Below are 27,995 nucleotides of genomic sequence, written 5' to 3' on the forward strand. Positions count from 1 at the left end.
TGCTTTTCAGTAAGGGAGAATGCAAATTTGCTTAAAAAATATTTGACTTTGGTGCATAGTTTTACAAGTGGTCTTATCACTTTAGTGGTTGCTATAGCGATAAGCCCCTGTTTTCAATTATTGCACCAAAGTCACTTTTTTTCATAACGCCAAGTGATCTCAAGGTATTTGTTTCAGGAGCCCAGAAATACATGTGTTATGTTTTGTATTAATTTGGCAGTCAGTATGTATTTCACTGCAAAAATGGCATGGCGCCTATACATACATACATACCGATCTGGAATATTCCATAGAAGCCCACTGATGGCAATGGCAATTTATGCAATATATGTTTTTCAATTGGAATAAGGCACTCTACAGCTGAATGTTATTGGCACATCCAACCTCATAATATCCATACCCAGCAGTTGCTTTTTCCCATCCAATCTACGTCCGCCGTGCACCGCAAAATCTATCCAGTTTAAGGCTCAGAACTACACAAGCTAAGTGCCGGCACATTTTTAGCATAACTGTGAGACTTTCTTAAAGTTGTCATACCCTAAAACCATATGGACACTCCAACCATCATGTGCACTTTAATGTATATGATAGATGAGTGGGCCCTTTATATTTTCGTGTGGTTTCCCTTCTGCAGACGTATAGAGGGACTCATGTATTCCTGACAGTGCGGAACCCTTTCAGGATCTCCTCGTATGAGCATTGGTGGGACTAAGTAGCATTTGGTTCCAAGTTAGCCATGGAAAAACAGGAGACAAGTTGAATCAGGCAGACACCTTTATTGGCTGAGCAGAACTAGTTAAATTAAGCTTTTGACACAATGTAGGTTGCTTGACTGCATCTAAAGAGACGTACATTGTCTCAAAAGCTTGCACTCTAATTCTGCCATACCCCAACTGCTAATGGATGTTGCCAGCAATGTTACTATTCTTATCTTGTTTATATTATTCAAGATTTGTAGTAGAATGTATTACATGTTTATGGGTGATTTGTTATGGGGTATACTTCTGCGCAGAGGATTTATTGATGAATTGCTATATGAAGCTCAGAAGGTCACGTCAAGCAGGTGTAATATTGGCAGCGGGATCTTGCACACAGAATCTGACTCGTGTTTTACCTGCAACGTCATCCAATGCAGCGCCATGCCTCATGACAGTAAAATGTTTAATTATTGGCTTGGTATTAAAAAAAAAAACAAATACAACATTTTGCTAATGCCCATGTGGATGTGCCAAATGCAGGATCTTTTAAAATAGTCCTAGCTGTTTTTTGATGTTCAGTTGTTTCCAGGAAGGCAGTGCATAAAACTCTCCTCTGGTGATTCCAAAGGCTGCGAGGAAGTCCCGATCAGAGAGGAAACTCTGTAACAGAGACAAATAGTTCTCAGCTGTTAATTAAATCAAAGAACATATTTCTTTTAAAACACACAGTTTTCGCTAGTTAGAAAACATAATTTATCATGCCATGTGTTTTATCTGCAGAAACAATTAGTGCTCTACAAACTTCTTTCATACCAATTGGATGTTTGCATTGCTATATGTACATTCTAGAAATCCTGGAGCCATGAGCCATTGTGTCTGTGTTAAAATGAAAGCACTTATGTTTTACCAAACAGAGCTGCAGTTTTCGTCTGGTATTAACGGCAAACGCCATCATTTAGCCAACCTGTTTACATCTGTAAAACAGAAATTCATTGTCCGCCAAAAACCTTTCTATCCGATGACATACAAAAGGCTGGTCCTATAGGACCAAGTCCTACCTCGTATGTCATTGTTGCAGCACTGATCACGCATATTTAGAATGCAGGTAAATATCATGCCCCTTGTTGGCACAGATTCTTACAATCAAATTAGCCCAGGTACATATCATGTGTGTTTCCATATCCCACAACATTTCAGGGGTCCAGATTGGGGCACGTGCTGAACGTGTGGCTAGAGGCAGAGGTGGAGTGAGGGCAGAGGCATACCCACTCACCATACTGACCGTAGCTGCAGAGCGTTGCATGATGGTCATACAGGAGTTGTAATGGAGGTTTCTAGCGCAACTGCACAGACCTTCATTGATTTTACAGCTCCCTCGTAGGTCAACTACTCAAAAAGCAGGAACGTCCCACAAAACCAGGACAAATGGCTCGTTCTATGGTATGCGTACCCATTCAAGTTCAGCCAGAGGGACAAGGGGTACTTCAAGACGCATATAGAATAATAGGTGGTACATATTACAAAATTGTTGAGAAATACATACCTGGGGTTTTTCAGCTGTATTTTAAATTATTTAGTGTCTTTGAAGATATAGATGTTTATTGCATCCTGATTGAGTTCTCATTCTCACAAAACATGGTCAGATGGATAATTATGTCAACAAGATGCTTTGCAATGTTTTTACCACCAATTCCACGCGTTCTATCCATTTTTGCCCATCTCGTTCCACCTCACCTCTTTCCTTGCGGGATCCACGCCCTCGGGGAGCTCATGTTTCTGTTTGCCTTTCAGGGCTTCCAGGGGAAAACACTGGTAGGTGCTGCTAGGGATGGGGCTTGTTGGGGAGACAGACACACCGTTTACATCCTATAATAAAGATGATGTGGTTTCAGCTGTCAGCAATGATTATTTAATAGTGAAGTTTATACTTTAAATTAAGTCAACTTAGGTTAGTGAAACATAATAAAGCAAATTTGTATTCAGACCAAATGCTCTATTGCACAGCTTCATATCTCTATAGGAAGTAAAGTATGGGACTATATAGTCTTCACTTTCTAGATGACTGGGAAGTATTAATCCCCTACTTACCAATTCACATGAAAATTACAGAACTGGTTGCAAGTATGGTAATTCTAGTACAGTAGGTAAAAAATTATTTATAGTTTTATTTAAACAATAGTCACACTTTATTAAACAACCAATCAAGGTTCTTAGTCTTTAAATGATTTACAGACATGGATACTGTCATATTGATCAAAGAAAAGAAGTCTTTAAATGTACGTGATATCTTTTACTGGGACAACATAGCGATTCTATATCTTTTTTTTCGTATTGAATGAAGAAGGGACCTTTTCCCCTTTCAGTAACAAAAACAACCCAAAACATAATGTCAGGTGTGAAAAGAAAAGGTACATTCAGCTAAAAAAGTGGCGCTGCGCTATGTGATTGATAGAGAAAACGCTATGTTAAATAAGCCACGGGTGCAAAAGGCTGTGTATGACATCGACACCTAGTAAGGTTATAAACAGGCATTTTTAGGTGAGTAGCGGCAACATGTAACACTTCAACAAACTTATTTCATTAAAGTCGTGAGATTATCTGTGCAATTTAAGCATTGCACAGTTGGTGAGTTGAAATCCTTCTGCTTACCAGATCTCACCTGCCAGTTCACAGTTTAGAGAATAAACCCTACGCCTGGTTTTGTCTTCTGACATGTTTCTGATCTTTACCTGCGTAAGTCTACTGATGGCCGCAGCATCTCCCAATTCCTTCTTCAGTTCTTCATAAGTTTTTCCACCCTTAAAAAAAAAAAAAAAAAAAAAAAAAGAGATATTCCTAGAATTTATTAAAGAAGAATGCAAATTGTTTTTCTTATTTTTTTTTCCGCAATTCTCTGGAATTGTGTGCAGAATAAAGATTCAAATATGGAATTGCAGATTGTGTGACTTACACTCCATTTTTGTGGGTCCCAGGCCAGAAACCACCCTGTAAAGTTTGGTGGCTCAAATCCCTGCTTGATGATGATTATAGGAGTCTCAGGGTCTCTGCCGCCGGGGTGGGTCTTGAGATATTCCTGAGAAATCACTGGTGCCTCCTTTTTCTCTGTTTCGTTGGCTTCGGACCCAATCCATAGAAATATCTTAAGGGAACAGTAACAATAACGAATCATTTTTTACCCATTGATTTGCAACCCTGAAAACCCTGACTTGTAATCTAATCCCATTTTAATTGTTCTGGTAGTTGTTTCATGTGCATTGTATGAATTGTATATTGTATGAATGCAGGCAAATGCTCCGCCATTAATCCAGCCTTGCATGCAAGACTGCTGGGGGCTGCAAGATAAGCTTATTATTATGGGACAATTATCTATTTTACTTGATGTAACAAGAACTGTAGTTCTATTGTGGTTTCCAGTGCCCATGTTTCTTTGATGAAAAATATCTCCCAACCATGGAAAAGCAGAAAACATTGTAATAAGGTACAAACAGAGTGAGGTTGCCCTTCAAGTCCCCAAAATACATCAACAAAAATGGAATACTCATAAAAAGCTATAAAATCTTTACTCGACAAACAAAATGACACCAACAGATGTGAAGGCCTGCTTTGCTATCACCATACTGGGGAACTTCAGAGGAAAGGGTGCTTAAAGCGTACTCTTTTCAAGCAGTAGAAGGAAGTGGCCATGGAGTGGGCAAGGCCACACGACGCTCTCCTGGCCAGAGAAAGAACCAGAGCCCAACCCACAGAGTTCTAAGGTATGCATATCACTCACTACATTGGTGTAATAATAGTCTTAATAAATATTTCATTTCTTTGTCACCTGATCCCAAGTGTCTAAAAGCATGACATCTGTCGGGTCCAAGTCTTCTTGGGTGAAGTTGGTAACTTCAGTTACAATAAACCGTCCAGTCTTGTTGGAGCATTCAAACAGGCGTGGGTGGATATCTGCCTCCTCTTGCTGAAGCCTGGAACAAAATCCATAAATTTACCATCACCAAGGAAGTTTAGCTACATGTGAGTGTGATCTGCACAAATCTACACTTATGTGTATAAAACAGCTTCTGCACGCACCTTGTGGAAAAGGGCTTTCTAATGTAACATACTATTATTTTTTATGGAATAAATCTTTATACTCTGTATGAGGTCTGTCTTCTCCTTTTCATCTGCTTTATTTTGAAGGTTTCCCATTGCTGTTTTAAGGTGATCTGTGTGATTACCCCTAAAACCTCATCCCAATTTCTACACAAATAGAGCTGCATAGCTCTGCAAAATGTGAGTGGGAAATTGTCTTAAAAGAAAGTACAACTATTTTACTTAACACGGAAAGCACTATGATGTGTTGATTTGTGCAGATCACTTTGTTTTATTTTATTAAATTTATATGTTGTGAGGTGTCACATTTTTTGGTTTCTTCTGTACTTAATTGATTAATTAATAACTTGAATTTCCAGTGCTTTTTCACTTATTAACTATATACACTCAACGGCCACTTTATTAGGTACCCCTGTTCAATTGCTTGTTAACACAAATAGTTAATCAGCTTATCACGTGGCAGCAACTCAATGCATCTAGGCATGTAGACGTGGTCAAGACAACTTGCTGAGGTTCAAACCGAGCATCAAAATGGGGAAGAAAGGGAATTTAAGTGACTTTGAACGTGGCATGGTTGAGTATTTCAGAAACTGCTGATCTACTGGGATATTCACGCACAACCCTCTCTAGGGTTTACAGAGAATGGTCAGAAAAAGAGAAAATATCCAGTGAGTGGCAGTTGTGTGGATGAAAATGACTTGTTGATGTCAGAGGTCAGAGGAGAATGGGCAGACTGGTTTGAGATGACAAACAGTAACACAAATAACCACTCGTTACAACCAAGATTTGCAGAATACCATCTCTGAACGCACAACATGTCAAACCTTGAAACAGATGGCCTACAGCAGCGGAAGACCACACCGGGTGCCACTCCTGTCAATTGGAAACTAAGGCTACATTTCTCACAGGCTCACCAAAATTGGACAATGGAAGACTGGAAGAACTTTGCCTGGTCTGATGAGTCTCGATTCCAGCTGCTACATTCAGATGGCATGGTCAGATTTTGGAGTAAACAACATGAAAGCATGGATCATTCTGCATTGCATCAACGGTTCAGGCTGCTAGTGGTGTAATGATGTGGGTGACATTTTCTTGGCACACTTTGGTATTGTTGCTGACCATGTCCATCCCTTTATGACCACAGTGTACCCATCTTCTGATGGCTACTTCCAGCAGGATAATGCACCATGTTACGAAGCTCACATCATCTCAAATGGGTTTCTCGAACATGACAATGAGTTCACTGTAATCCAATGGCCTCCACAGTCACCAGAACTCAATCCAATGAGTAACTTTGGGATGTGGTAGTCCATATGGACCAAAATATTCCAGCACCTTGTAGAAAGTATGCCACGAAGAATGAAGGCAGTTTTAAAGGCAAAAGGGCGTCCAACGTGGTACTTGCAAGATGTACCTAATAAAGTGGTCAATGAGTGTATATGCTGGAGATTCTGTGGAGATGATCCTCTATCTTCTCCATCCATTCTCTCCTTTCTTTTTTTTTGCTCCTTTCTCCAGTTTCTCCTCTCTACCTTATCTTTATCCTTTCTCCTCGCTATCTGTTTCTTTCAACCACAAGAGAAAGAAGGAAAGTGTTTTGGCAGTATTACTATAGTGTTTCTTGTTTCTCTTATGGGCAAAAAAAATACCATGAGATATCCAACATTTCATCTGCCTGTATTCACTCATTTTAACACAATTCACCCATTCGGATGCATCCTGTAAAAAGTGATTTCTGCATTACAGTTCACAAATCCTATATTTATACTACATGGAGAATCATACTGAAGCTGTAAAACAGGATCCACAGTATAACCAAGGCATGTTCACTGTATTTTCACTGCTTAGTAAATCTATGCTATTGAGTACTTGGTTTCCATTACCTCTTGTCATTAGCGTATGGAGCCTTTCCACCTAATAGTTCCCAAAACTGCACAGTCTCTTGTCCTTCTGCCAGTGTCTCCTCAGCACCATCAGATAGGATGGCAGCCAGCTGTTTAGACATTTCACGTTCATCTCCACTTGAACCCTTTTATAAAGACAAGATCCCACACAGAAGTGTTTATTTATTAAAGTTGGAAGCGTGCAGGAGGGTTGCAGTCTGAACTAAGTGACCTCACTATGCATTTGGAAGGGCCAACCCCAACGAGCTTCCCAGTGCAGCACTTTATATGCATACATCTGTGCAAGGGAGATCTTGTTTTAAAAGCCATCTACTAATTATTGTGTGGAAAACAGTGCGTCTCAATAAACATCACTCTTCGCAGACACTTAGATAAGCCGCAGAATAGTTATCTGTGACAAAGCCATTGCATCAATAGGCTCCTGTGTTTGTCACTTCGTTAAATCTCTGAATTTCTATTGAGTTGCATATTACAAATAATAATAAAAAAATATTGGGCCACAATCACAGTGATTCAGCAACCAAAAGTATCACTCTGGCTATCTATCTGCTTCTAGCAATAGCTTCAGTTTTTACCATCAAGTCACCAAGCAAAAATATAATCTTCTATTGGACGCTCAATAACTTAGAATTAATTTCACAAATATTAAAGGCATTTTTGAGGTTGCCTGTATTTAGAACTGTTGTACCTAAATGCATTGGAAACATAACTCCTAGCACTGTTAAGTGACATAACTTTTCCAAGAAATAATTAATCAATATCATGTAGATTTGCTTGGAGCACTTAATTATTATGTAATACCAACGAATTCACTGGCTGTTGTCATAGAAACGGAAAAGCTTCTGTGTTTTTGTGAATAAGCCTTTAGAGGAAAGGTTAAAAGAGAGCTCTGCGAACGGTTCTTTGCTCAACATTCTGGAGAGTGCAAGTAATGTATTGTCTATGTGTAACAACACATTTAAGAGTAAGTAATGACATTAGTCCATACAGTTGAACCTTTTGAATATTTATTACCATTAAATGACATTTCAATTTATAGCATAATGTAAACATCTTTACCAGTCATGAGATATTTTAGTGACTAAGCGTTCTCTTCATTACTGGAGCATGGCGTTCATTAAAGAACAAATAACCTTATCCAGTTCCAACTCACCTTCCCATACCACAGGTAATGCTCTGACTGTGTCTTGAGCAGGAACACATCATTGGAATTTAGGGATGAGGCAAAGGCTGGAACCTCCACGGCTTTGGTGTTAGATGGTTCTGTTCCACGGATCTGAAAAAGCCTCACTGGTGGTTCAGGCTCATCGTTCCCCTTTCTTGAAGTGCCTCCCTGAAAAGAGGAGAAAGCAAGTAAGAGATGATAAGAGAACATGAGCATTGATTTATGTTTTTGTGAGAACATTTTTATACCAGAGATACAACACCCTGAAATTGTTCATACAAATAATACAGAAAGGCACATGCAGCAACGCCCATATTACCTTTCCCTTGATTTCAATATTTCTTTATAAACATGGTTTATCCACTAAAGGGAAAGTTTGCAGGGAGACACTGAGAGAGAACGTAGAGGAGCATGTCAGAGAGAGAGAGAGAGCGAGGAGAAAAAAAAATAACCATGTTCAAATGAAAATTATGAGCTTTCTACTTACTTTTCATTTGTTTTGTTGGAGGTTCCGCCTCATTTTTGGAAATTTTTACTAACAAAATTGCAGAATTTCAGTTTGTACAAATCGGAATGCACAAATCTATGGAGTAGCCTTTTTGACTTAGATTCCTAAGCAGCAGTCGCAGTGCTGGCCCTTACTTTGACACTTTGACAGGGGAGCAATTTGCATGTTCTGCACTTCTTTTTCTCAGCAAATCTATCTGCATTATTCTGGCCCCTCGGTGCACTTCTGCAAATCAGGGGGAAAGGGAGTGTCTGGAAGCGCCGGTCTATTGTGGAAGTGCACCGGGAGGCCAGGTTCCCACAGAAGTGGGAGAAAAACAGAAGAAAGTAGATCAAGAAAAGGCAAGAGAAGAAGCAGTGTTGCAGGAAAGAAGAGAGGGACACGGCAGCAGTCGTGGAGAGCGTAGGTAGACATTGAAAGACAGCACAATGTCTTGGGCCAACCCTGAGCAGTCAGCATACCATACATCACTCTTTTAAAGAGTCCAGCACTGCAGCAGTTTTAATGCAGTATGCCTTTCTTAGTGCTATACCCATGTTCACTGTTAGGTAAATCAAGTTATGATAAATGACCCCCGAGTCATGACACTAGATATAATTTATATAATGTAACTGGATTGTTAGACAAATAATTACGTCATAATATCTTTTTTTTCAGCTAACAGAGAGCTTTTCCGTCACTGATCTAATTTACTACACATTCTGTTAATGGATTTTCTGTATCTGCTTCCTTTGTGATCATATCTACAATCTAGTGATAAACATACAGCTTAGTAATAACCACCCTATCGTGTAAATCTCAATGTACCAAACAGACAATGAAAGTTACACATTTTATTAGAATAAAGCAAAAAAAAACGACATGTAATTAGATGTATTTGTCCATTTTGGGGAGGTTTTCTAAATTGTGCTGGGATTGTGTAATAACTGCTGTTGAGTCAGAAAAAGTACTTACTGGTTATAAATTGTATCAATGTGGTGTGGCCCTTGCATTTGCCCATCCCCCAGCTTTTTTCCACTCTGGAGATGTGCCCGTCAGCTTCAGCTTGGTGAGCACTGAGAGCGGTGGTCTATTGAGACCCCCATGTAAATGCACAGAAATTTTTTTCATTTTTACAGAGTGCATATTAAACTACTTTATTATGCATTCTTCTTTAGTGTCGGTAAAAACCATCCCTTTAAGAAAACTACTAGTTAAAGGTTTGCAGAATTGTTTCATTTAGTGTGTAGAAGAAAAAAAAACAGTTTAGTTACTTGTTGTCTTGTCCCTGGTCTTCAAAACACAAGCCAGTCTCCAACTGTACAGGAGGTAGTTGTGTCCAAAAACCACCCTGTGTTTCTCACTGTTGTAACGTATCAAGCACCCAACAGATTGTAAGCTTGGCCCTCTTATCCTTCCGTACCAATATGTCTAGTATGTGCTCATTTTATTGTTAATTTTCTATATTGCCAATTTTAAGGTCATTGTTAATTCATTTTATATTCTCCCCAATCGTAATAGGGGACCCTATAAATAAAATATAATCCGATGTAACATAAGAAAAAGAACGACTATGTATGATCACATAAAAAACATTAAGTTGATGTTAGGTGATCATAGATAGAATAAAGGGTACAGAATAAGCGGAAAAGTACTGGAAATTAATCCAGTTCAAAATAACATTGCTTTGTCAAACTATCTCCTGCTGTTGACAGTCCCCCAAGGATTTCTCTTCCATATGTGTTTACATTGGGGTGTTGCACTGGTGTAGAAGGTAATCAAACAAATGTAGCATTCACTTTCTCATTGAAAACCATGCATCCCAAGTGTCCTTCTCGCCAGTAACCAAATGTCCCTGTCTCCACAGGTGTATCCCCAGTTGAGACCCCCTCTATGACACCCATACCTGGGAACAACCATCTTATCTTTCTTTAGCAATTGAAAATGTTACGTGTGAAACCCTTATAACTTATTATCTAGTCTGGATATATAAGGAAGTCTTTCAACCTGTGTAGAAGTTACCTCAAATATGATAAGCTTTCCTTTGAAGATGGCCATAAAATGACGGGGCTCCTTGCCCATACAAACACGCACTTGTACTGGCTCCCCGTTGAAATCCTGATCAAGCTGAACCGCCAGGTATGCCGAGGCTGCCAGCTCATCTTGAGAAGCATGACGCCCCTGCACCAGAAACAAGTGACATTTGATCACTTTACAGACCACACATTACAAAGAAGTAATCAGAAAAAAATCTGAAAAAATGCTTTATTAACATTTTTTAATTGTTCCACACTTCTCAAAAGGTTTATTATGAATGGATTTGCCATTATCTCAACTTTCTCATGTGCGTAAAAAATTATATTTCCCAGCACACACCTGACCGCCTATTCCCAATTTCCTCATTAATATCTGTAATTTTTTTTTTACAATTTAGGGGAATATGTTCAGAAATGTATCATAATTTTGAAGGTATCTTCCTCCTCCCTCATTCAACCATATCAGGGAACCTTCCAGGTTTGATGCAGAGTCTATGGGTGAAGCTCTGTTTCCCAAGGTCTTCAGGTCACTTTCTTTTTTCTCAGGTCAGGAGATTAGTGTTTGGCCATGCCCATTCCTTTCCCTACTCCTAGTAAATTCAAGGAGATATGGGGCTAACCCTGGCCCTCATGAAGTTAGCCATGCCTTTACACATAGCTAGTTCCATCTGTTGGATACCTACATACTGCCTCCACATGAAGCCAAGCTCCCAGAAGAGGGATTGTCCAGGGAAGTTGTATGCTCAGTAACCCTATGTACTACTAGAAACATGGGAATGGATTTCATACAGGCTGCTTATCATTGTCTCATTTGCCAGACTTACCTGCCATATGTAGAGAATATAGTGTGCTTTCCTATTGACATGGTATGTGTACAGCACCAAGTAACAGTCTCCTCCATAGAAAAATCCAAGCCACTGAGACTCCACAGGAACAAGCTCAAGGTTCTCAATTCTCCAAACCTAAGACAATACACATTTATGTAGTAAATCATACATATCCCTCTGCAGAAAGGACAGTACCTCTTTGTGCCTCAAAATGCCCCCTTCCAATCCCCCCAATGTCCTTCTTTTATAGAGACCCACAATATTTACTAGCTACATTATAAAAGAAATGAAAATGTGACTAAATTGTATTATTCCTCTAAGTGTCTCAAAGCGGGCCATTAAACTGCATCTATTACAAGGCATTCTTCTTTGTTGAGAGGTATGCTACTGGTACAAAAGTAGAATTATTATTGTCTGCAACATATATTTCCACTGGTGAAACAAAAAAGTAGAGATGTGATTGAACAATGTTACATTTGCCTAAAATCTAGCGGGCATTTTTTTTTACGGAGAATAAAAGCTTCCATTATAAAGACAGTAGTGTGACAGAAGCTGTGCATTACTGATAAAGACTTGTATCAAAGCCACACTCAGCAACGGTGAACATGAAATTTAACTTAATTAATAAAAGATATTTTTGCTCCCTCTATCCTCTATAGCGCCTTCCTTGAATACATTAAGAACTGTATTTTTTTTTTTAACAGTGTACGTTTTTATTTGCAGATATCAATCAATGATAAGTAGAGATGATGTCTAAGAACAATTTTTTTGTGTGAAATCGACATTTATACCTCTACACTGCCATTCCCATCATCCACCATTCGCTCCTGAGCAGCCACAGCAGGCTTAGCATGGAGCAAAGACGCATCAAACTTCTCCTGGGTGATCTTTGCTATGAAGAGAGATTGATATTGTGTTAGAATGATGGAATTAGTGACCAGTTTAGTGAATTTAGTAAAAAAATAGGCTTGTATTCTAGTTCCTTAGGAAAGAGGTAATAGTTCCTTGGTTAATAGGAAAGGTACCAATTCACCATAAAATGTAACACTTCTAAAACTAAATGCACCATTCCTTATGCCATTCCTAGTACAGCTGGATTCCAAAACTCAGAAATAATTATTTTATCAGGTAACATTTTGGCTCATTCATATATTTTTGACAATAAGCAAGAACAATCCATTAACTGAATCAAATAATTTTGTATTGTTAACCCTTTTTTACATTGGGTTTAACCCTATAACCCTATTATTATTATTTATTGTTCTATATTACAAAATATAAATTTCCTTACTATAATTGTCTCTATAGCAGAAGCAGAACAAACAATCGGTCTCAAACAAATGTTTTTTGATATTCTATAAAGATATATTATAATATGCCATCTTACTAAGTAGCAGAATTAGTATTTCGAAACAGTTCCCTGCAGCTAATAGTGAGCTGAGTTAAATTTACTTACCAATCTTACTGGCACTAAAGGTCTTTCCCATGCCCACAGACTGGTCTTTTATTGTCCATTTCTGAAAGAGCTGTTTGAACATGGCTGACTCTGCTCCATCATTCACTGTTTCCACATTGGTGCTGTGTGGATAAGCTTTCATCTTTATGAACTCCTATTATATTCAAAACAGACAAAAGCAACTCATCATACGGTGAATATAATTAGATTTATCCCAATAGACACACTGACTAGCTACACAATGTGATCAGCCTTGGGAAGACTACTGACAACATACCTGGGTTATATATTGTGCAAATCAGTATATGCTAATCACCCACAGCATACTAAGGGCTGGATCAAAAATGTTGCTACGTCCACTTATTACCATCTCCTCCCTGAAAACCTGAGAGGAGAATAATCAGGGTGGAAGACATGGCCAAAACGTGGGTAGGAGTGTGGAAAACCGGGTGACACAATGGTAGCAATAGAAGAGGCTAAAATCCTTAAACTCATGTGATTCCCCTTTAAAAAGTAGGGCTCTAAGAAAGTGCCTATTCTGCCTTAAGGTGAATCTGCTGCTGGTGATAACCAGCAAATGCGAAGTTCTAGATACAACAACGTGCACCAACAAATACTATACATGATTATTTGGCACATGCCTTTGTGCCTTGGTTGTTCCCTTGTGTTTAAATATTGGAATGCTGTGTAGTTCCATACAATGAGCAAACAAATACCAATGGGTCTAATATATTGGCACATACTGACCAAAATTACCGAAATATAACCTGCCCAGTGTGAAACCAAACTACACCAATGCCCGGAAGCAAGGGGCATTTTGCTGAGCCGTTACATACCAGTGATAGGTAAAATTAAGCCAATTACTGAGAGTCCTACCAAGGGTCAATGATCAATGCCTTAAAGCAGCTACGGTCAAAATTTTAATCGGTTGTTAATTATTTAAAGGAAAACCTGCAAGGAAATATAATTTGTCAGATAAATGGAGTTTGTATTGATTTACTCACCAAAGCTTTAGACATTGCCGTTTGCTTTTCTGCCTTTGTGGCTCCTTTTCCTTTCCAGACATAGATTTTGGCTCCCCCTTGATCCAGAATATAGCAGTCCTAGCAGAAACAAATGGCATAAAAAAGATGACTTGCAGGGAATAAATATCATTACCCGTTTACCAACTATGGATTTTTTCTCCAATGCTGCTTACGTCACCAAATTAAATATAGTAGATTTCAAAATTACGCAGATCGCTATATGTAAGAATGTGTACTTGGAAACTATTTATTGTGATCCTCTATGGGCAACTGTGACCCTTTGGCACTGGCAGTTTGGATGATTTTCCTGTATTTTACAATATGTTAATTATTTGTGTCTGACATTTTGAGATGTAGACATTTATGGCACACAAACTTATTCTAACCACTTACTTGGCGATTCAGAAGATCCTGAACCAAAGGCCGAGTTGCTACTTCCTTCACCTCCATTTGCCCACCAGAATCAGAGACACTGAAAGGCATACATTAACGTGTTCTATTAGGCTGTTACACTATTCTGTAGCGTTTGAAGAAACAAAATTTGACGATTATGTACTAAACTAGGAATACATTAAACATATTGATCGTGAAAGACCCCAGAAGACTCCGTTTTGTACTCTTAAAGACAGAACCATTATAGACTGCCAAGTGGAGTCCACAGCTTCAGACGTGATCTGGACCTTTAAACACATCCACATTTCAGGGTGTCACTGCTGTCAATCCCTATACATCACATACATACAAATCATTTACTACATCTACAGGGTCCTTCCTCTCAATTAATGGTGTAGAGGAATGAGCACAGAGACTTGGGGGTAGCATAGTGTATGGGGTTCCTGTTTTATACTCCCAGCTGTGATGATATTCTTTCCATATCTCTAATAGACCTTTCTCTGCCCACATAATACTGCATGTTGCTTACTGGTATAACATGATATTAGCTTTCTGTGCTTGGTCTGCAACTTCGTCGGGAGTTCCTGGTCCAATTTTCTGTGTTCTCTCTCCAAGTGTACTTATCAGGAGCTTCATTAACTCTGGTGAAGCCTGCTCATTATCTCCTTCAATGGCACCAATCTCCGCTCGTCCTCCCCTCTCTCGGTCACGTATATCTTTAGCCAGCAGCATTGCCTGATGACGAGAAAGCACCTGATGGTTAGCAGTACACATGAATCACTGTACCAGTTTACCCAACGCAATGGAAATCACCCATCTGAAAGCACAATGGCTCAGAAAACCTCAGCTTGTCCATCAACCTTCAATCCAAATAAATTTAGTCTCTTCCCTACAACAAATCAACTAGCAGGGAAGAGCAGAGGAAGAGAACAAAAAATGAGGACATGCCTTGACACAAATTTTAAACTAAAACATATCTGATCAGTTCTGAATAGCAGCATAGACAAATGAATCGCAGAATAATATCTAATACATTATGTACAAAGAAGTCTTTCTATAGTCCTGGTGGCAATAATGATATCTTATTGATTCTAATGTCTTGGAAATTCTAATAATCTTTATATTTCCATAGGTTCATCAAATTCATTATGAGATGGTCAATTTTATGGACAAGGGAAAATTTTATTGCTGTGAATACCGGCATTGGGCATTCTTTTTCTGCCAGAACCGGTACGAACAAAAACTGGAGCATCAGCATTGCCGGCCGGTTCAAAAGAGTACAGCTACAGATGCTATGGAGCCCTGAATGTCAATGCTTGTAATTGTGGGTTCACCCCTATTTAGTAAGGATGAGGAGGATTGAGCTATATTCACCCTTATGCGGTTTTTGTGGATCTTGGATTACAACTGAAAAAAAAACAGATTATAAACCTGTGACATAAGTAAAACCATTAAATATTCAGCCAAATATTAATGTCATTAAATCAAAAAGAATAGGCACCTTCATTTTCTCTGACGTGTTGCTTTCAGGTCCATTCCACTGTATAATAACTCTGCCAAGATCCAGCAGAAACACATCTCCAAGATTAAAACTGAGCCAGCTCAATTCAACCTGTTGAAGTAAAAGCCCTGTTATGTAACTAAAAGTGAAAAGGAACGCTTTGATTACAGTATATAGACAATAATGTTCTATAAGCCCAAAAGTGATACAGCCTCTGAGAAATCACTGGTTTGTTAGTGGTGGCAAAGGTTGTCTCCAGAAGAGTATGTTATATTCTCTAGCGTTTGTTGCAGGAGAAACTAAACACAGATGGCCCAGCATAATTTATCATTCCGCTCCAATTCCGCTAACATGCCATTCTTTATTAAATAAGTATATACAGAATGAGGTAGCATTCATTCTTTTCATTTGTATCATTCCTTGGATGGAGTATGGGAAGTACCTCAGTAGCTGTGACATTCCTCTTGCCCTTAACATGTAGAAGCCTCTTCACATCATATGTGTTAGTGTCAATATGTTTCATTCCCGATGCAACACCTCCTTTTTTGTAACTACAAAGAGGAAATTGTTAAAGAGGGGGGCTTCTGAAGTGGAATTAGTAATAACATTAATATTATTTCCATTCTGGATATCAACTGTTCGCTACTGGTTTTTACATCAACATTCAGGGCCACGCCGATGTGGGTGCACGGGGTGCATGGCACCCAGGCGACAGAGATCGGAGGAGAGAGAGGGGTAGCGAGCTATTCATTCATGAAAAAGTTTTCAGCAACCTCTTGGATCCCCTCTTTCTCTTCGGTGCTGCCCTGACTGCGGTGGTGGGCGCGCGAGACCTTTGTCTTGGTGGTGCTGGCGCTTCATGCAGGGTGCCGGAATACGACGTCATTTCCCAGAGCTCAGCAGTGAAGCCACGCGCATCACGACAGAGTAGCGAGACAGAGGCCTCGCACTCCCACCACAGGACTTCAGCAAGGTAAGTGAATTAGAAAAGTAGAGGGTAGATAGTGAGAAGTTTGGAGAAGTAGAAAGTGATAAGGAGGGGGTAGATAGTGAAAAGGGGGTAGTAACATATAGGGGAGAGATGAGGAGTAGAAAGAAAGGTGGCAGTTCCTCTGAAAAACTCTGAAAATCAGCATCCACTAATAGTAACTGACTGGAGTAATTTGCAAACTTCATAACTTCTCGTGTGTTCTCTTTCTTGAAGGAGCAACTTAAGTTTATCATAACTGCACCTTTAAAGACACAGATAATTGACCATAATGAAAGCCATTCCTTATTTTATTAAAGTGCATAAGTATTTGTATTTGTGCCACTAACAATATATTTTTTCACTCTATTCTGTTCCACATCCTTACATTTTTACAATTTGCTGCACTCACATTATACCCTGCTTAAAATAGCCTTTGAAGGTGTCGGACTCATGGCCCTGGACTTCCCGATGCTGCACTGGACTACCCCCTAGATAGTCATCTAGCTGGATAGTGTAAATTGCGGCCGAGCCTTGCTCATCCTGTGAAGAGTCATTTCCAATCCAGTAGTGGATATCGTACACAAGGGAACTGCCAGATTGCTTTGTCTGAAGAAGAAGTTGAAGGACAAATAGTCATTGTGTACATTTATTAACAATTGTATCAAAAGTCACAAATCCGCCTTTTTTTCTGATAGCTTAGTACTTCCAAGCTTGTAGGAATACTTACAGAGAGTAGGAGGTAACAATCACCTTCAAAAAAGTTTCCATGGGCTTTTGGTGGAACTACCGCTAGGTCCATTTTCTATAGGGTACAAAAAAAAGACCAAGATGATTAGTAAATAATCAAACACCAAAGGCATAACAAAAGTTATAGTTACTTGTCTTATTTTTTTAAGTCTCCTTGATTATGAATAGAGTTGGGAATTTAGCACAGTTAGTGTCTCCATTGTTCGGACAGGGGATCAATATTTGGCTAAGCTCATTCTCTGCAAGGTTTTGCCCTATCCTACCCAGGCTCTTCCTCTGCTTGCCTACTGACCACCCATGCCCCCACGGCTTTATAGTGTAACTGGGGCTATCCCAATCCCTATGTGCAGGCCCATATACCCTTCCTGCACCCTAAAAGGAGCAGAGGAGGGGGCTAAGGGCAACCAGCCCCTTGAAGGTCCCTGATATGATTGTAAACAGTATGTAAAAATTGCAGAGCACTGAAGAGTATGCAGGCAGAATTTCACATGATGTATATTTTATACACAACAGATCATTAGCTAATTAACATATTTTTTCTAATAACTTGAAATTGATAAGCCTAATAAATAATGTTAAATACGCTATAAATATATTCTTCGTGGTATCATCTTCATCAGAAATGGTTTTGTTTTAGATAATGTTTCTAAAGTGGTTGGTTGTGGGGGTCTCTTTTTATATAATAGAATATGAAATCTGAATGATAGATCTTTTAGAGAGGTCCATATTACAGAAAATTAGCCTGGGGCAGACATAATTAATGAAGGAAATACACTGCCAAGTCTTACAATGACCAGTCTTAAAACTATAAGGTAGTTAAATGGTTTGCGACTGTAATCCCTGACTAGAATCTAGATAGTGATTGTATGATGACTAAAAAACCTACTGGAAATCAATAGAAAACAATCAGACATCTAATACCATCTACTAAGTAATTCAATGTGTGATGCAAGACAATAAAAAAAACCTGATATAAAAACATTACACGTACCCAAAGTGTAAACCATTGACAAAGTTACCAAATTTAACAATTTAAAGAAATATATAAGGGATATATAAGTTTCCCCTTAATTATATGACACTGAATTGGGGGTTTAGGGCTGTATGAGACAGTAGACTGTCCCTTTATTTGAGTAATATTCATGTCAATATGACTAGCCTCCGTGTAGATACATTGTGTTGCTGCAGGGTAGGAGGCCTGACACTGGGCCAGGTGTAAATTGCGACTTGGCCGACTGTTGTGTTTATATACAGCTGTTCATCAGTGGATGTTTGGCACAACTGTGAATGGGAAAATAAAGAGTAAATCTGCTCTCTCATTACTGCCCTACATAAAACAAGCTGAAAAAGTGCTGCTTTTTAAGAGTTAAGCAAATCATGGGGGATTTACACTTTGAAATGAGTTTTGTGACAAAAAAAATAATAGTTGTGTAGATGTTTGGGGTGTGAAATCTAAAGAGAACATCTGGTGAAAAGTGGTAAAACAGAGCAATCAGCAGAAACTCTCCTCTGGAGACTTCATCGCGTTTACCATGCTGCACCAGACTTACCCTTTATACACAATCCTCAGGTGATTTTGATTATTACTATTTTTATTATTACTATTACTACTATACTATAATAATAATATTATGCTGCTTTTGCTCTAGCAGGGACGGCTTTAAGTTTTTAAAATGTGTTAAGTGTATAAATAAGGGGGCCCCCATTTCTAAAAGAAGAAATTAATTACACACATGTATATATATATACATACAATTTCATACGTTTGAATAACCCCCTTGAATGAATATGTAAATATATGTATTTCTAAAATTCTCTGAATTCAGCGTTACACATTTGTAGTTGTACGCGGCTGTAGATATTGCGCATTAGTGCGGCATTTTGCAGGTCCTTTACCTCGATTCTCCAGATAAGGAGGCCGGGGGTTTTGGTAACAGCTTTAAACGCACTGCTCAACGACATGGCTTCCAGCTTCTAGATCACACGCTGTTAAGAGGCACCTAAGTAAGGAAAATATATAAATATATATATATATACATTGTAAATGTTGTGGAGCCATCAGTATTAGACTTTAAAAATAACTTTGGTTTCGGAGATGTTATACTGTACGTCATGTCCCATTGGGATCTTCAGATAACATGATATATATACTGAGTTACATCTCATTTTTACAGCTGCCTGACTGCAAGCTAATGGGCTACGGAAGTGTCAAAAACACAGTGGACAAAAGACTTCTGCAGCGAGGAGCAATTATTTCAGATGGGGCAGAGTGCTGGCAATAAGTAGCCCAGGGGGACAGATCAAACCTAATGCTGGATTTAGCTGGATTAGCAGACCAAAAACATTTGGCAAACATAATGCACAACATGCACTGTCTAGTCGTGTTCAAAACACATGAACTCATAGGGAATGCATGGAAAACCCAAGGAGCACAGAGAGGACCCAGTTATCGTGTAACATCATTGATACGCTACAACCCTGGTGAGGAACTGCAAGTAAAACACACATGAAAACATTATAGCATGAAATCAGAGCAGCCCGGGGCACATCTTCCACCTTCGTCAGCCCTTTCTTGATGTCATCTCACCAACTGTAGAGGAGATCTAGTTAAGATCCCCTCTATCAGTTTTTGTGAAAATCTTGTCACTTGGCACTGCAGGAGCAATCAACAGAAGAATTTTGGAAAGTTGGATGTCTGTTTTATCAGACATCATGTGATGACAGCTATGCAAAGCCATAGGTCACTTAACGGTGACAATACATAATGGGCCGTAGCAAGTATTCCACTTCTAGCGAAGGTAGTCTCTTCACTTCTGCCTAACACACAATGCATCATCTCATCACAGCCAGAATTCTAAATATTAGAACTTCTTCTTCCTTCAAGCTGAGACCTTTGTTTTCATCGAGTTAGTTTGTCTCCTTTGTTTTCCAAAACAATGAACACTCTATTTTTCAGACAAAATAAGCTTTATTTGCATCAGAGAAGCTAAAAATTAGGCAGTTTGTCATATACAAAATATTATTGTATTGACAGGTGTGTGCATGGTGAAAGCCCCCCTTCAAAGTAGAGTGACCACGTCTGCCACGTTTTCCATGACATAGACATTTCTGACCAGTACAGGTCCAGTTCAACGGTGTATTGGTCTGCGTCTTCCTATAAGTCAAGTAAATAAAAAAATAAAATGTAAAAAAAACTATTGATATAATATACAATTTGCAAAACAAATGAACAAATGCCATTTACTGGCATTTGTTCATTTGTTTTGCAAATTGTATATTATATCAATAGCTTTTTATATGTTCAATTATGTATTTTAAATATTGATGCATCTATTTTTATACTCTGTAACCTGTTTATTTGTTTTGGAGGTAGCGCATACACCAGAATTTATAGATTCAGTACAGGTCCAGTAACCGAATAATAATAATAATAATTGTCCACAGACTGCTGTATGACTCAAAGAGCCACAGGGCAACGATGGAGTTAAATCATTTCCATCTGGGGAATCAGACCTCCTGGCCATATGCCAATAATTCTAATAAAATAATATTCCCAGAACATAATGCCTTTCTAAAGGACACACTTACCAGAAACCCCAACCCACAAACTATGAAAAGCTTTTAAATGCAGGCATTGAATTCTTGTGCATAATTTAAGGAAGAAAAGCAGCGCTTGCGTGGGTTCTTTTAATTTAGTTATTCTCACTCAAAGTTTGTTTTATTAAAAATGCAGCTCCAGCACTTAAAGCAAATAAATCCTGTAGGTGCCAACAATAAAGCACCGGTAGTGCAGAATAACTGGGATTCCTCCGAAGACCATTGTGTGCACCCCATATTGCTCTGTCATACCGCGACATTAACGCATGCACATAGAGTCTCCGGGAGAAAACAGGAGAGTTCCCAGGTATGCATATGATAGCTGCATCGTCCCTTCAAATTTTCATGTGGTCTGTTGCATCTCCCCCATACATTTGCCCCCCAGCTATATGCCCTACATGAGGCTCGATCAGCTAAGTACATCTCCCTGCACGTGATATACTCCCCATCCAGTTAGCTCCAGCACTGGCTCGGGGGAACGCTGCATACAGACCCCACTTAATAATCATGTGACACAAAGGCAGACATTTTTAGGTTGTTTGCATAGAAACTGGGAAAAAAAACGTCTAAGATTTTTCCAAGAATTGAATAAAATGACAGCTCTCTTTAGCATACTAAGGAGTGCAGTTTATTTGGATTGATTCACCCAAAAATTGTTTGATTTGGTCTTAAGATTGCCCATCCTTATAAAATATACTTGTTAATAGTTCTTTGTACCCACAGCTAATCTGTTTAAAAAAATTATTTGGTATTAACAGATAGCGATACTTCAGCTTCAGATATATATATATATATATATATATATATATATATATGTAAATGTAATATATATATATGTAAATCTAATATATATATATGTAAATGTAATGGGACCTGCAGTTTTACTTTACAGCAGTATGGCAGAATGCCATCAGTGTATTCTTTGGGAAGAAGCAATCATACATGTAGTTTACATTGGAAGGCTTTTATTAGTTCAGTGATTAATGTGCAAATTGCATGCCGTCCCCAACAAATCAGGTATCCAATCAGGACACCTGTGTTGGAGGTGTGGCTAGATGCAATTTGGGGCATGGTCAAGTGGGCATGACTGGACCCGAGAAGGGACGTGGTCGGGTAAGGACCACTTGCCCACTATACCTGACAAGCCACCTCTAGGCACCCAGCTACAGTGAGTCAGTGAGGTGGCCAAGTAGGCTCCATTCATTTTACAGCTGCCTGGGCCAGTCAAGGTGGATCGGATGATCTTCCCAACCGGCCCATTATCTGCATTGCCCACAGGATAAGGACAATGGGGCAGTTATGGAGAATGGTGGGACAATGTCTGAAGATCACTGGGGCACTTGGGAACCTGTTAGAAACTGCTGTCATTAATGGAAATACTAGTGGAAATGTCAGCACTAGTCCACCACAAAATACTGTTAGGGAGTTGATGGTTGTTGGACCCGCTGAGCCTCTCTTCCCCAGTGCTATTAGTATTTGCATAATTGAGAAGTGAGCTATTACTGGTGCTACTTGTTTGTCCAAGATCATTTGAATTAACTGGCAAAACATGCAAAGTACAGGTATTTGAATGTGTTTGAGAATGTTTTCTTTGGATTCTAACAACATAATGTAGTTTACTTTTCTCTATAGATAAATGACTCACTCGCTCACATGGAGATGCTGATATAGAGAAATGACGAGAGCTACATTAATCAGTGATGCTTATAGAATATATGGAATTAATATGAACACTGCTCTGCATCACGCACTTTAAAGACGTCCCAAGTCATAGGAGCCATCCGATCACCCCAATAAAGAGACAGTGACACTCCTTCAATAAAACGTTTATGACTGATCGCTGATGATTTGACGATATACTGCATACAGTTCATGAAAATCAGATTGGATCAATTAATTTACAAGGATCTGGAAAAAATACTATTACGTTGCAGAAAAAGTGCTTCCATTTCCTGAGGCAAATAGGCCAGATTACTCATAAAAATGTATAGGTTTTGAAATTCATTGGCAGATACAAACCCATCTGTTCTCTCCATTTCTTTATCTGTCATTAAAGCATCAATGCTTAATTTGCCCTTGGCCTTCTCATATGCACAGATAGACTTGTGTCTATCCCTTATGTGCTTTAATACCCTCGCCATATTAACGTTTACCACTTGTACCTGAAGACTGTTGGCTGAAGGTTGCATTTACTATGTTACACTTCCTACCCTCTTATTAAAAAGGTATGTCTACCTATGACATTACAGCGAGGAACTGCATCCCGAGTCTCCGAGAGGGAGCTTGTATAGCTAAAGGCGCAGGTCCTTGTCTCTTAGCCAGAAGGAATTTAGAAGGGGACTCTTCTTTCAGATTACACTCTTGACAGATACCATTAAGTACAAAATACTCAAAAGGGTGCCAAATACTCCACTGAAACTGAACTTGACTCACTAAACCATGGGTTGTATTTGAACTGCAATGATAGGAAACATTGATTTTACTGTATTATAAAAAGTACTTATGGAGGACATTACTGGTTACATTTTAAGGCTGGGGAGGAGAAAGTCCAATCTGAGTGTGTCACTGGGGTGTTTCTGAGGAGCACTCCATACACACAACAGTGGCTCCATTGAAGTACAGTGTATGCACCTATGGACCTTTCCTTTCAGGGAGCGCATCCCCAGAAGAAGACTGGGAACTCAGTGATCCACTGTAAAGAAGCATGGATTATCTCACCTTCACGTTCTTCACCAGAAACATGGCATCTCAGACGTGAAGAAAGATTTTAAAAATAAATAAATAAAAAGAGGGGAGATGGTCCTCCATAATGCAAAGCTATAACAGGACAATTTCACTTAATAGTAACTCCATCATGCTAATTAACAAACAGCTATAAGTAACATCATGCATCACATTTCAGCAACCAGTAACTGTGGGACTTGATTGGACCCATGTTCAAGAGGTGAGTATGTCACATCCCAATGTGTTCAGTTTTTTTTTAATATCTTTAGTAACAGTAATTACCTGTTTTATATCCACTATATCCAGGAGTTTCGAGGAAAGTTAAATCTTTCATTCATTTGCATCCAGCCCAGTAAAAAAAAAACTGCCCCAGAATACATTTAAGCAGAAACACATGTTACAGAAATACGTGTAAAGCCAGTAAAAGGAGTACAGAATGGATGTAGTTGTCAGGCAACGGCTGCTGAACATGGATTTGCAAGTAAAACATCCATCTTTCTCATTTAATTATTGGGTATGCCGGTCCTTCACAGTTCTTCCTACATCGGCAGTGTAGCATGTGTAGTAAAGGGAGCTGAAATTATCTACTTCTGTACAAAATCTATATTGTAATTGTATATTGTATACAATACTATATTGTATTATAAGTGCCAGAGAGAGAGACACACAAAATATATGCTCAGATTTATACCTAAACAAAATCTAAGGCCTCCTTTCACTTATTTTATTTGAATGTACAAAAAAGTAAGACCAGAACAGATGTCATTGTCTAATGTTATCTTACCGTCTGTATTTAGGTGATCGGGTTTTGTGCTAAGTAACAAAAATAGGTTAAGTTTTAACTTTGGGGGTAAGGCTTTTTCTCAAAGTTGCAAAAAGATGAGATATGCTTCTAAACAGCATTTACGAAATAGATAAACATAATTTGATGGCAGATAAGAGCCATTCAGCCAATCTAGTCTGTCCTTTTTCGGGATGTAAGGCTTAGGTCTTAATCAGACCTAGATGTTGTTTTGGATTCAGGCTAATTTTATGCAAGTTTAAGTTCCACCAATGTATTAGCATCTACCCCATCTGATGGGAGGCTGTTCCATTTATCTACCACTCTCTTCGAAAACTACAAATCCCATGATGATCAATTGTCCAAGTGAGTACCACAGTAGAATGTCAGAGGTTCCCTATTCCTGTTCACAGCATGACATATATACATGCAGTAACTGTCTGCTTCTTTTAAATCCTATAGAAACAATATAACGTCCTTACATGCAAGGATTCTAGATCAATAACATGTTAAAGCTTAATTTATTTCCTGTCAAAATGACATTCATATGCTACAAACAAAATAAAAAAGGTGGCACCTGTAGGGGGTTTGCTGGCAGCCACTGCAGAGGACAAGGGTCTTGACCTAACCCTATGTGTTACTAAAAAAAAACCCAAAAAGAAGGTCATGCGCTGAAACTCCATCAACCATCAGTTAAAATGTGACAATTCACAGAGGTCCTGCATACATCTGCTCTTACTGTACAGCGCTACCCACACAAAATAAGAAGAAATATGGGGACTTACTGGATATGACGGAGTTTGTGCAGAAACAAAGAATACAAAAAGCTGTCCTTCTCGAGTTCTGATCCAGTGTGATATCTCAGAGTCCTAACAATGCCAGCAGGAGCATGGGGCTGGCACACATAACGGTTACACCCAAAGCCACGTGGAATAAGCCAAACTGGCAGACAACTTCCAATTACTGAACTTTATGGTCTACCACACAGCTCATAAACCCCTCCTGCCCCTAGCATCCAGAGCAAAGGAAAAATCAACTGGCTGTAGGGTCCACGCCAAACTACTAATTAGACATCCAAGTGGATTAGAGGGTTGCTAATAAAGGCTTGAAGCAGGGCTTCTGAAAAGTAATGAGTTAACATTTTTTTGATTATAATGTAAGCCTGCATTGCTTATTTTTCGTAAGCGAACTCTTTAATATAACAGATTATAGGGCATCAGCCTGAATCCTTTTACAAAACCTTTCAATAGTCCATCACAAAGATTCTATTTGTAGTGACTCGCTAATGGTGGCAACATATGGTCCTAATTGGAGATCAGAATGATTGGTGGTTATGAATGTATAACAGTGCTCTACATCCCTAAAAGTCACAATAATATGTGTCAGCAAAGTTTATAAATTTAATTGGGCAATACATTACATTAATTAAACTAGTCTTGTACGTCGTACTCAGTTACACAAAGAGCTATCAACAGGTCACAGTAACATAAAAGGTACCATTTTTTGACCAATTCAAATGTCGAGGGTACAAAATCACTAGCCCAGGATATTGATATATTCAGAATTCACCTGTAACCAAGCAGTAATTTTAACTGTGATATGCCAGCAATCAAAACACTAACTGGGTGATAAAACATAGTGGAGAAAATAGTTATTTGGCTGCTGAGATACCCGTATCTGGGAACATGCCAGGGTTGACAGCCTGGCGATTGTCCTGCCCTGGGGGTTTAGGTACCCCCAGTTAGACGTTGACAGGTTGAGAGGTGTGTAGACAGGAGTAGGTGTAACAAACATCGCTCCACAGCACCGAATTGAAGGCATTAATTCATAGTCCAGAGGTATGCAGATGTCAATAAATCATATTTACAGGCATATGACTTTGAGGACCTGCCCATTATCCCTAAAAGCTCCCAGGTATGCTTAATGCACAATGTCCCTCAAAATTGTATAGCTGTGTGCAGACATTGCTCAGGTCTTACTTTATAGGGACACAGATGTTTACATGGGATTTAAAAGGTCAATATATGAAAGCGGTATGAGTCAGTATTGTACATAGAGAGTTAGTTTATTCAGGGCTGACACAGTGGGGCCAGTCCTGGTGGGGCAGCAGCACTCCTGCCCCAAATCCGGGCTCCCTGATGTGCTACTGCTCCGTAGGCCAATTTAGAAGATCAGATATCTCACTTGTAATTGGCCCATGAACACTATGGAGGTCTGTGCCTAGCCAGCCAGACTCCATAATAAAGTTACCCCGTCACACACATTCTCCAAATGCAGCGTAATGGGGTAAGATGTCATGTGACAGCGCTCCGCATAAAGGGCGGTGGCCACAGAGGTAAGTGGTGGTGGGAGACCGGGAAACTGTCCTGGATCAGGCCTAGGTCAGCAGTACATCCTGCCAAAATACACCAATGATTCAGAATATTCAATTAGATTTTTTTTACTATTGAATCTGCTGTTTATTTGAAGATCCTGTTTCATAAACCAATGCTCTAAAGTCTAAGTAATTTTTGAACTGGAAACATAGTTAATTAGAACTAAGATCGTAAAAGAGGATAAAATATAATTTAAAAAAATATATAGGTCTATTCATTAAACCCTAACTTTTATGTTATAGTTTTAGGTCCCTAAAACACAATAGGTTGTGTAAAACACTTCCTATGTTTCATATTCTGTGTATCCAATCAACTGAATGTACAGACCTTTGCATAGCCTCTAGCCAACCCATCTTAAGTAAATATAAACCTAAAAAAAAAGAATTCCAAAACAGGCATTCATTAAGAATAAGCAAAAAAAAATTCAGATATACATAATTAAGCATATCAGGAAAATTACTAAAAATACAAAAAATATATATATTTTTTCTCTTTATAAAAAATAAACAAACATTATTATTGGTTAATTGGTATGTTAAATATTTACTTTAATCCCAGTACTGATCTGAATACAAAAACAATTCTCACAACAGCAAAGCTGAACATAAAAAAGAAAAAGACAACAATTATTAAATAAAATAAGATTTAGGTAAAACGAAATAAACTTCACCTACTATGAAAAAAATATTTTTTTAATAATCAAGAGCAGTGTTTATTTTGCCTTGTGACATTTATTTCAACAGCCAGTACAAATAAACTGGATTCAAGGAAAAAAAATGTTTTTAATATTTACATTTGCAGCTCCAACATACAGTATATAGTAGAATTCTACACACACACACACACACACACACACACACATTTTAATTAACATTCTTACTGGAATACAAGGCTCAAGCTTGTAGGGAAATATTGTGTCCCATTACATGTCTGCATGTTATTTAAAATGTAGGCAGTTTAAAACTTTTTTGTTTTCAAGAAAAATATATTACCATATATTCCAGAAATATTTATATTTTTCATACACACATACATAAATATTTAATTGTTTTAAGAAACAAGCAATGTTTGAGCTCAGAGAGATGCATAGCAAAGCTTACCTTCCACACAGGACCATCGACTTCTTCAGCTTGGCAGAAGACAGACTGCCCTGTGCTGTATAGAAGCAAGAGATGACAATAAAAGAGGAAAATGACCCTTATATTCAGAGTTTGTGT

At 38.7% G+C, this 27,995-nt stretch overlaps 1 protein-coding gene across 1 annotated transcript; it reads right to left on the bottom strand.

Annotated features, from left to right (window-relative positions):
- Window positions 1-1,002: 1,002 nt before the first annotated feature.
- AVIL (advillin) lies at window positions 1,003-27,995 on the bottom strand. Its single transcript, XM_053457705.1, has 20 exons — window positions 27,879-27,995; window positions 19,198-19,301; window positions 17,282-17,356; window positions 16,964-17,160; window positions 16,027-16,135; window positions 15,585-15,695; window positions 14,613-14,818; window positions 14,084-14,162; window positions 13,670-13,768; window positions 12,666-12,819; window positions 12,001-12,101; window positions 11,207-11,344; window positions 10,369-10,527; window positions 7,848-8,027; window positions 6,674-6,819; window positions 4,519-4,663; window positions 3,649-3,837; window positions 3,428-3,496; window positions 2,433-2,564; window positions 1,003-1,358 (listed from the first exon to the last, which is right to left on the bottom strand). The coding sequence occupies exons 2-20, from the start codon at window positions 19,261-19,263 to the stop codon at window positions 1,245-1,247; spliced, it is 2,469 nt and encodes an 822-aa protein (XP_053313680.1). The 5' UTR covers window positions 19,264-19,301; window positions 27,879-27,995; the 3' UTR covers window positions 1,003-1,244.

The sequence above is a fragment of the Spea bombifrons genome, chromosome 2 (genome assembly GCF_027358695.1).
Source record: "Spea bombifrons isolate aSpeBom1 chromosome 2, aSpeBom1.2.pri, whole genome shotgun sequence".
In the NCBI taxonomy this organism is placed as follows: domain Eukaryota; kingdom Metazoa; phylum Chordata; class Amphibia; order Anura; family Pelobatidae; genus Spea; species Spea bombifrons.

What these genes read in the sequence shown, in the direction of transcription:
- AVIL (XM_053457705.1), bottom strand. Translation starts at nt 19,263, where the DNA reads ATGTCGTTGAGCAGTGCGTTTAAAGCTGTTACCAAAACCCCCGGCCTC. An exon ending in ATTGTTACCTCCTACTCTCT is followed by an intron (nt 17,161 to 17,281) that starts GTAAGTATTCCT and finishes CTTCTTCTTCAG; the next exon opens with ACAAAGCAATCTGGCAGTTC. An exon ending in GAAAGCTTATCATATTTGAG is followed by an intron (nt 8,028 to 10,368) that starts GTAACTTCTACA and finishes TCCTCTTTTCAG; the next exon opens with GGAGGCACTTCAAGAAAGGG.